Source organism: Miscanthus floridulus, chromosome 10 (assembly GCF_019320115.1).
Source record: "Miscanthus floridulus cultivar M001 chromosome 10, ASM1932011v1, whole genome shotgun sequence".
NCBI classification, from domain to species: Eukaryota; Viridiplantae; Streptophyta; class Magnoliopsida; order Poales; family Poaceae; genus Miscanthus; species Miscanthus floridulus.
This window is the reverse complement of record NC_089589.1, coordinates 34,515,479-34,525,656: the sequence shown is the minus strand read 5'-3', so window position 1 is coordinate 34,525,656 and position 10,178 is coordinate 34,515,479. Positions and strand designations below refer to the sequence as shown.

The 10,178-nt window shown below is 40.7% G+C and overlaps 1 protein-coding gene across 3 annotated transcripts; it reads right to left on the bottom strand.

The window, feature by feature from the left end:
- Positions 1 to 1,607: 1,607 nt before the first annotated feature.
- LOC136489990 (O-fucosyltransferase 9-like) lies at positions 1,608 to 7,133 on the bottom strand. 3 transcript variants are annotated; one of them, XM_066486495.1, is made up of 10 exons: positions 6,693 to 7,133; positions 5,258 to 5,330; positions 5,047 to 5,129; positions 4,347 to 4,435; positions 3,623 to 3,820; positions 3,308 to 3,512; positions 3,064 to 3,231; positions 2,624 to 2,791; positions 2,293 to 2,483; positions 1,608 to 1,954 (listed from the first exon to the last, which is right to left on the bottom strand). In XM_066486495.1, exons 1-10 carry the CDS (start codon positions 7,008 to 7,010, stop codon positions 1,795 to 1,797), a joined length of 1,653 nt encoding a protein of 550 aa, XP_066342592.1. In that variant the 5' UTR covers positions 7,011 to 7,133; the 3' UTR covers positions 1,608 to 1,794. The 3 variants fall into 3 exon arrangements, with proteins under 3 accessions (XP_066342592.1, XP_066342594.1, XP_066342593.1); XM_066486497.1 differs by having other exon boundaries at positions 2,624 to 2,686; XM_066486496.1 differs by having other exon boundaries at positions 5,047 to 5,114.
- Positions 7,134 to 10,178: the final 3,045 nt, after the last annotated feature.

The window sequence follows — 10,178 nt, the reverse complement described above, 5'->3', positions numbered from 1 at the left end:
ACTCCGCGTCGCGCGTCGCAGTTCCTGCCTCTCCTGCGCCAGCGCTACGCATACATATATCAGGAAAGGAAACGAACGCCGGCGAGGCGGCGACCAAGCAATTCGATCACAACTCGTCGGAAGAAAAAAGAAGGAAGGGAAGGCTGGTTGGAAGAACGAGCGGATCCGACCAGGAAACAAAGAAACCAGCAGGCTCCCGGCGCCGGCGCCGACGAGAGGTAGCAATAATGGAGGCGTGGCGGTTCGGCTTCGACCCGTCGTTGTTCCCGCCGGCGTACAAGTTCGACCCCACCGACACCGACATCGTGGTGCACTACCTCCTCCCGCGCGCCCTGGGCGTCCCCAACCCGCACGAGCACGCCTTCCTCGACCGACCCCTGCAGCTGCCCGCCGTGGGAGTTCATGCGCCGCAACGGCCACGCTGACAGCGACCACGCTTTCTTCTTCGCGCCCCCGCGCGCGCGCGGGAAGCGGGCCGTCCGCGTAGTCTCCCCAGGGGAGGAGGACGGCGTCGGAGGCAGGTGGGACCCGCAGAAGAGCACGGAGACCTCCATCGTCCTCATGCGCGGCGGCGGCGGCGGCGGGCCGGGGGGCGGTGTGGCCGAGATGCCCATCAAGTACAAGCGCTGCAACCTGTCGTACTACCACGGCGACGAGCCCAGCACCAGCGGGTGGGTCATGCACGAGTACCAGATCACCGTGCCGCCGCGGCTCTCCAGCACCGTCCTGTCGCGCGTCAAGGTCACCGACAGGGGCAAGCACAAGCAGCGACTGAAGGACGCCGCCGCTGCCGCCGGCGGTAGCCCGCAGCAGGTTGTTGTTCCGGACCCAGACCAGCCCGGCCCGAGCAACTACGACGACTTCGTCCATGGCCATGGCCATGACGACGACGACGGAAATGCCCTTGGGTTGAGCGGCGGCGAGCAGTCTGAGGTTGTCTACCTAGGGATGGTAATTGCAGTGTCATGGCGGAGATGGCTGCCTACTTCGTCGACGATGGCAACAGCTAAATGAACGACGGCTCTTGCTACTACCATCAGTAACAGGACGACGGCAGCTGCGGCGATTACTGTTTCAACGTCGGAGACAGCAACGTTGACCATGAGTACCACGACGGCGGCAGCGAAGGTTGAGATGCATTCGAGCAATACTACCTAGGGGGTAGTGTATAAAGTGAAAGTGTACTTCTATTTGGTCTATGTTTAGCAGCAATTTGATTTTGTTACTTTTGTCTTTCTGAACATGAAGCATTGTTGGCATTGATTTATGTAACTATTCAGATTGGTTGGTTATTTACTTATTACACATTCTCTTGGTCCTTCTGAATTACAAAGCATTAAGAGAGCTGTTTTGATTACATTGAAGAAAAAGGCTTATTTCAATCTCGCATGAACAAGACCTTTTTTCCCATGTGCTGCCGGCTAGAGGAAGCTAAATTTCCAGTTCCACTGCAACCATTTTATGCAATAATTTGGAATGTCAACAGAATGAGTGCATGCTACAGATGGACGGCTCTAAATTTACACAATCAAAATGATTGAGCTCGTGCTTAAGATAAATCTCAGAAAAAACAATTCTTTTTTAATTTATCCAGAACAAATAAATAATTAAGTCTTTATGTACAAGTACAATAAACTGCGGAGTACCTTCTGCACACATATACACTCACTGATGAATCTCTGTTTTTTTGGGGAAGGGATTCATATCAATAGCCATATAATTTGAAATCTCCATATTCTCTTCTATGCTCGAACCAATATTTATTTTTCCTTTGCTTACAAGGGTGGAACATGCCTAGTTCCTTGCCGTGGACCTTGATCGTGCTTCAGCTTGCTGACACATGCAGTCAGGCATGGGAAGGGTGTACATGGATTCCTGTGGTTTCCTTAATCCGAAACCTTTCATCTCACTATGCCGACGCGTGTCCTCCATGTGGTGCTTGAATCGATCCCATCTACATACAAAATTAACTTAGATACTTCTCAATTAGATGATGAGTATGAAAAAGAAAGCATAAAATCTTGCATGTTCTGCCCATTGCAGGTGTTCACAACTAAAAGAGAGTAATCAGTTGCAGAAGATTTAAATGTATGTCAGCATACAGATAAAGCAATTTCTATGCTGTAATTAGATTAGAATGAACCGAGCTTCTTCAAGGCAATCATGTTTGGCGAAACGTTTATGAAACAAGGGTCATCTTGGACACAAAAATGGCTACATGTGAACCAATTTCAGGCCACAACACATTCATTGATAGTTTATGAAACTTTACGAGGATAACCGAAAATATACCTGATATTTGGATTGTCAAAGAGTTGAACTAGCTTCCGTTTATCTGGTTTTATTGTCTTTGCATGTCCTCCATACATATAACGTCTATGCCCCATCAGAAAGTGAGGGAAATTGCTTCCTTGTGTCATCACAAACACTTCACTGTGAAGACAGACAGTATAGTCCAGTGCTGCTAGTCTTGATGAATGTCCCTACATATAGTGTCAGCAGGCAAACTTATCCTTTGATACCACCTGGCTTCCATTTCTTGATGCAATACAAACGGGATAGAGAAGGGAGGCACACTTTCTAATATTTATTAGAGGACTGGAATAATCAAGGGAAAATGTACCTTGAACTGTGCAAGCTCCTCAGGTGTAACTAGACTTTGTTTTGTTTGTAGAAATGGAAACAGCTGTCGAAGAGGAGTCATGTACTTTTCAGCGTTATATATTTTACCGGATGCAACATAAAGGGAAGTAGTGTTGTCAAATCCCATTCCTCGCAACATCATTCCAACCTTGTATAAACTGAACTAGTAAGAAAATAGAAGTTACATAATACCTTATAAAATGAAGCAAATACAGTTCCCCTAAATTTTGATCAGAGATAAAGTCCAATATTATAAACTTATGTGACGATAATTATTCTATTCAAGGAGTAAGACAAGACAATCTAGAAATGATCTGCCAATATGACCTGGCACTGCAGCACCTCAGAAACATGGCATGGGCTCTAAAAATGACGAAGCAATTCAGAAAAGGCAAGATTGCAAGGAACAAATGTTGCAACCTCCAAAGGTGTCAAAGGGCATCTCCCATTCCTTCGGTTAGCCTCAGGATTTATCACTCGACCAGGTCGGTGGAATTTCCCTCTCCAGCTCCTTTCGCGAGCATTTTCCATTGCATTATCCTCCTTCAAACCACCATCATATTTGCAGCATGAAAAAGCTACCATGTCCTAAACATAGAACACAGTCATCACAACTTGAGAAAAGTAGAAATGATAGTCCACACAAGATAAACTTTAGTAAAACCTCTTCAAAGCGAAGATGCACTGAGACGTACTTCCCACCAGTTAAAAAACTCCTCTTGATCATTCGGTAAACCATATTATCTGCAAGAATTCTTATTGGTTCAGAAAATCTTAATGCCTCATAGTTTGTCAAACATCTCAATGCCTGGATATTCATAGGAACCGAATGGGCCAGTCTATTTGAGAAAGGGGCAATACGCACAGCCCTGTGTCATAGAACAAGAAATAAGCGAAGATATGGTACTACGGGATGCTCAGTGCAAAGATCTGACTCTACTTCGAGGCAAGGGGAAAAAAAAAGGAAGGGAGCACGTACCCTAGCTCCAACAATTTTGGAAGCACCTGTTGTAGGTAGTAACTTGGGGGTGAGAAAGCTTTGGTTCTCATATTTGGTATTATGATGATATTATGGTCAAATCGCAGAAAAACATCTTCAGGAAGATCTTTTACAACCCTTACATATTTTCTAAGTGACTCAATGAAGTGATCTTCGTCAAAGATATCACCAAATTTGCTGAAAACTTGAAAAGACATCCTCATGAAACAGCGAGAAGAAAACTAACATATATTTCAGGTATTACAGTTTAATTCTCAAACGGACAGAACATGTAGAATCAGCACATTTAAATGATTAAGGTAAAACTTTATATGCTAAAAGGAAAGGCAGCTGAGAGGATACATCGGAGCTTATAGGACCATATTCTTAACAATGACCAAAACTAAGTTGTCAAAATGCATAACTACGTAAGAGCAAATATAGCCTCAAAGGTAGCAGCAACGAGAAAAAAAAAGGCTGGTGTGCACACAAAAAAGCATGCGTGCAATATTAACTTATTCACTCCAGCCTCGTTATGAAAGATTAACCAGAAAAACACTTGCAAAAGGAGACTACTAACAGAAGTAAGTTTCCCAACTTAGTACAGTAAAGCACTAGTATTTTACAAAACTATTTTCCAAGAAAAAGAAAAGGAGGAAGGCATATACCATATTTCAGTTACTTGAAATACATCTCTGATTATTATGTAAACATAAACTTTTACCTAGAATCACGCCAAACGCTATTCAAATGAAATGCTGGTGTCACAAGAGTTGCATTAAGAATTTTGGCCACAGCAATAGCATCACAAATCTGTATTAAGAAATCTCAATCAGATAACCACAAAAAATGCATGCTGAAAAGAGGAAACCTAACTTGAACTTGAGGTGCTATATCAAAAAAAAAAAATCCATCGATGAAGATTGGTAAGCACATAAAACTCCATTTGTTATTGAGACTTCCATAGAAGATAAGGTACAGACATGCAATAAAATACCAACTATCATATTTATGGAAGAGTGAGGTTGAACACATGTATAGAACTGCCAATTTATGATTTGGACCACAGAATCAACTATCAGCAAACTTGACACCTTGCTGATTATAAAAAAAAAACAAAGATATAACCAGGACATTCTTGGCTGAGATTGGATTCCTCTCTCTCTCAAAAAGAAGCCATCTAGTAAGTGCTAATTACCGGAGTACCGGACAATTATTTCAAACTGAGTAAGAGAGCTAATACGGCTCCCTGAAATCTCATTGTATTTTGACGATGGACTGTTAAAAAACATTTTAATACCAATGGATTTTAGCAGTGCATGCAAATAATGATAAAATGTAGCTTCTAGGTCAAAATGATAAAGTCAACCTATAAAATTGGACTATTCAAATCTAGTCGGAAATGACTGTAGCGTACAACTTACTGAAATGCGTTGTTGATTCAAGCCACCATTTGCCTCAACTATGAGGAATCCATTTGAAGGCGGTAACTCTGAAAAGCGTAAATCTGTGCCATCAATGTCAGCTACCAAGTTATGTTGTCTTTCCCAGCTTATATTGACATAGAGGTAAACAAAGAATTGAGTTATGACTTGGATGTTTGTTATGCAAACTACACTCTTAAGGTTCTCTTACCTGAGTGTATCAACCCCTTGCTGATACAAGGTTCCCATTGCTTTCCAGACTTTTTGTAATGAGATGTCACTAACTGTGCAATGGCAAGATAAAAAAGAACTATGTCACATACATGTAAGATACCCTAATTTCTTAGCATAAAGAACAAGAGTTTCATGGTCCTTAAGATTAAAGAAATTAAAAGAGATTCACAGTTGAACTCCAAAGGTTTTTGAGATTATTAGCATAGTATAACTGATCAAAACAAGATCAGCATTGTAATGTTCAACCATGAGCCAAAGTCACACAGATTTGTTCTGAGTCTTTCAAAGTTTAGAACATAAAAAAAACTAGCACATAGCCCTGAGGTTTTTTTTTGAGGAATCACTAGCCGTGTGAGTTCACATTAATAGATATGAAACCAGAGACACCACATCAACAGGATAAAATAAATCATATCGAACACACAAAAAAACTGTTCTTTTAACTTCTATAGGATTATTCTTCTGCCTCGTTTGAGGTCACACAAATAAGGCACCGGAATACTACATATTTCAGGGCAATGTTGTACCTGATAATGATATGTAACAGGATAAGCGGAAGGGTTTTTGATAACATGTAAGAAGTGGCATATAATGCGATAGCAGTAGCTAAGGTCCCTTGCTATGAAACATTGAAACCTTTTGTGGGAACAGGTGGTTGTGCTCTGCTCACTGCTTAGCCTTGTGATCACCAAAAATGTGTTTCACAAATTGTTTCAAATTTAAACTAAAGAACATAGAAATGGGATGTCGTCATGAAAACTGCCTCCACGAACTGTCTACGTGACTCTTTGGTACTGGTTAACAACCTCCTTTTGCAAAATTGTGCCCTCTTTTGATTACTTTATCCTCTCATCTAGCATCACCAAGTTGTAGCGTATACTATATGCCTGTCATTTATGAAGGGTCACCACCTTTCTGCCATTCAAACATGAAACGAAAAGCAGCACATGCTACAATTTCGCAAGTAAATTACTACATTTAAGGTGGCAAAACATGCTTCTTTTGCCTCATGAAATGTGACTCACAGATTGTCCAAATCCCCTATTTTCTTGTAGAAGGAGCCTAATTTTGAGGGATTCAAGCCAAACTTTGTTGAATTCAAGTGACTGGAGCTGGAGGTAAATTTGTCGTCCTTTTAGCAAAAAGGGAAATGATTGGAAAAAAAATGAAAGGACAAGAAAAGAACACATACTAAGATCAATCTTATAGGATGACAATTTTGATCAAATCGAGCCCCTACATTGCAATTCTGAAACCATAGATGACACATTTAACCAAGCACGGAGGCAATCGTTCGTCCCCCTCTCGAGACAAACCAGGAACTTTGGCATGCAAGAACTCAATTCGCCCCCCAACGAAATCAAGCCACAAGGTCCCAGGGGGCCAAAAAATGCAAACTTAGGGACGCTCACCGGGTTCGGCCGCGAGGCGAAGGCGCGCATTTGCGGGAGGAGCCGTTCGAACACGAGGTGGCTGCGGTACACGGACCAGGGGGGCGCCGGTTGCGCGCGCCGCCCCAGCGCACCCGCCACCACGCCGCTGGATCCAAACCCCTCGCTGCCGCCCATGGCGAGCATGAGCATCGCCGCCGCGTACGCCAGCGCGAGGAGCAGCACGGCGGCCCGCCGCCGGCGCCCGACCAGCACGCGGCCCAGCCGCCGCGCAGCAGCAGGCTTCGCGCCAGCCGTCTCGGTGCCGCTCATTGACGCCGCCGCGGCCGCCACTTGCATGTCCTGGAGCGCTCCCGCGGGACCATGCGAGGCGAAGCTGCTAGCCGGTGTGGAGGAGGCGCGAGGTGCGAGGTGGTGGAAAGGACGGAGAGGATAGCGTGACCAGAAATGGCAAATGCGCAAATACGATAGAGAAAGGTGTGGGGATGGGCTCGAATTGGAACCGAATGTGGTGTTATTTATCAGGGCGAATTCTGCCATTAAAAAAAATATCGCAATGTCCTGTGAGCTTTTCGAAAAGTTCTAACGGTTTTCAGCGTCATTGCTTTATTTTTTTTTGTGCCCTCCATATCACTGCCGTCAGTTTGGGCTCTAACGCCGTCAAACTGCAAGTGTGAAAAGTCAAAAATACCTATATAAATATGTCATTAATTTTTTTGAGCATCTTAACGACTTCAAATGAAAAAACTCAAAACTAGAAAGTTGTAGATCTCGTCGAGATCTATAATTTTTATATAAAAATTATTTTCATTTAATTCCAAAAAAAAAGATATGATTTTTCTAAGATATATTAATCATATCAAATCATATTTTTTTGCGGAATTAAATAAAAATAATTTTTATATGAAAATTATAGATCTCGACGAGATTTACAACTTTCTAGTTTCGAGTTTTTTCATTTGAAGTCATTAAGATGCTTAAAAAAATTAATGACATATTTACACTTAAGAGTATTTTCGACCTTTCACACCTGCAGTTTGACGGCGTTAGAGCCCAAACTGACGGCAGTGGCATTGAGGGCACAAAAAAGTTGAAGCAGTGGCGCTGAAGACCGCTGAACTTTTCCAGAGGCTCACAGGGCATTGCAATCCTTTTTAATGGCACACAAGGAATTTCCCCTATTTATTACTCCTGTCTAAAATACGTGTATCTCATTTTTCGAAAAGTCAAAATATTTTACAATTTAGCTACATATATATAGAAATGTATTAATGTTCATGATGAATAATAACTGTCATTAGGTTGAGCATGAAATATATTTTCATAATAAACATATATAGAGATGCAAATGTCAATATTATTTTCTATATTGTTAGTTAATTTTTTAAAAAAATTGACACCTCGAGAGAAAAATATACATTAATTTTTGTAGCACCCGGTTTTAAGAACAAAACTAGATACACATCATATGTGATCCCAGGAAGTCAAATTTCACATATAGCTACAAATAAGGATAATATCAAAACACAATGCTTAAATACATAGCGTATTAGTATAAAGATTATAACCTCAGAGTATAGATAACAGAAAGACAACTCCGATCTTCAGGCAAAGACTCTAAATCCACAGGGACAACTGACTGGTTGATCACAAGCCTAATTCCTCCAAACTAGCAATCTGGTACCCACTCCAAGGATTTAAAAAAAATAAAGCAAGCGTAAGTACATGTTGTACTCAACAAATATAACATGGGGTTCATGAGGCTCAAAAGGCTGACACTGGTTCAAGTGCGATTAGATTTTAATGAGTCATGATTTTAGCAATTGAGTAGCAACAAGTTTATCCACAAGCCTATATAAACACATGTTCAGGTAAACATGAATAATGAATAGCATAAACAGTAATCATTAATGAGCATATTCATCATCAGTATTATCCGTGTTCATCATCATTGACCATTAGTGATCATCTATTTCGTAAGGGTTCTAAGGCCGCTCGTGACTGTGAGCACGGCTGATATACCAGTTTTATACTCTACAGAGGTTGTACACTTTCATTGTGAGTTGTGATTTACCCTTTCGTCCGAGATGGCTAACCTCTTGACCCATTACCAAGGAAGGTTGGTAGGGTTCATTATAAAACCTTTCAAAGGTTCATCTAACAAGTTAGGGCTATTAGATTCACTCGGCAAGCAGATATAGGAATCCCCTGTCGAATGGCATAATTCCATCACGGCTATACACATAAGAGTAAAGGTTGTCCTATACCCGATTCGGCAAGTCATTCTTACGCCAATAAAGATAACCACTAACAAGCTAGAAAATATCCTCATACTGAGCTAAAGCTAGAGCTATGTAGCCCTCACAGTTGTACTGTAAGTCCCAGACGATCACTTACAGATAAGTCCTTAAGAAGAGGAATCTAGAGCACCATAAAAATAGCCCAATGCTCTAGCCCCTTTGTTCCATATTGCTAAAAAGCATCTTTTAATGTTTATTGCATATTACATTAGTCAAGTTACAAGATCATGGTTGTAGTTAAGCACTAGCATCATACTACCCAATGCAATAACCCATAGGAATCAAGGTACAAGATAACAAAGTACTAGAGAATCCTTAGTGGCAGTTAAGGTAGATACATACAGTATGAATTAAATGATTAAAGGTGTATAGAACAACAAGGAAGATCCTATATTATACTTGCCTTAAACACCGATCCTTTGGTAAGCTTTAATCTTCAACGTTCTTCTTCTTGATCACCATGTATATCTCATCGACTGGACAAGATCACAAAGCACCACACAAGCATCCATACAATCATACATGAAGCAAACAATAGATCTAAATTAGAATAATACACCAAACATAAAATCAAGATAAAAAGTTCATAAAACGAATCTACGTCTCACTACGAACACGCAGACGTGAAAAGCACGCTAATCGGAGCTTCGATGAAAAAGATACATCTACCGGTAGATCTGCTTTATACGCGGAAAAGAAAACTATAGGCTTCATTTATTTTAACTATATAGAAGCTTATATAAATTGAATTAAATCAAATTTAGATTTGAATTATAAAACTAAAGTAAAACAAATCATATTTTATCTATAAAATTCAGTTGCATAATTATTATTCAAATTAGAGTTTAAACCATGAAATTATAGAAATAGTGACATGGTAACCACCGTTACTAACGCGTAGATCTTGTCGCTATGAATCTAACGCAACTTGAATGGGCTAAAACGAAGTTAAAACGTAGAAGATATGATTTAAACAAGATTTCTTTTAATAAAATAATAAATTAAATTCAACCTCGAATTTTAAAAATTGAAAAAAATACTTAACAGTACTATAAACATGTAGATTATGAAATTACGAACCTAACGCAATTTGAACGGATCAAATCAGAGTTAAAATGGAGAAGTTATGGCTAAAACAAAATCAGTGGCAAATCTATAGATAAGTGAAAACGTATTTTCAATCTAACCGAACCAAAGTACGTTTTTA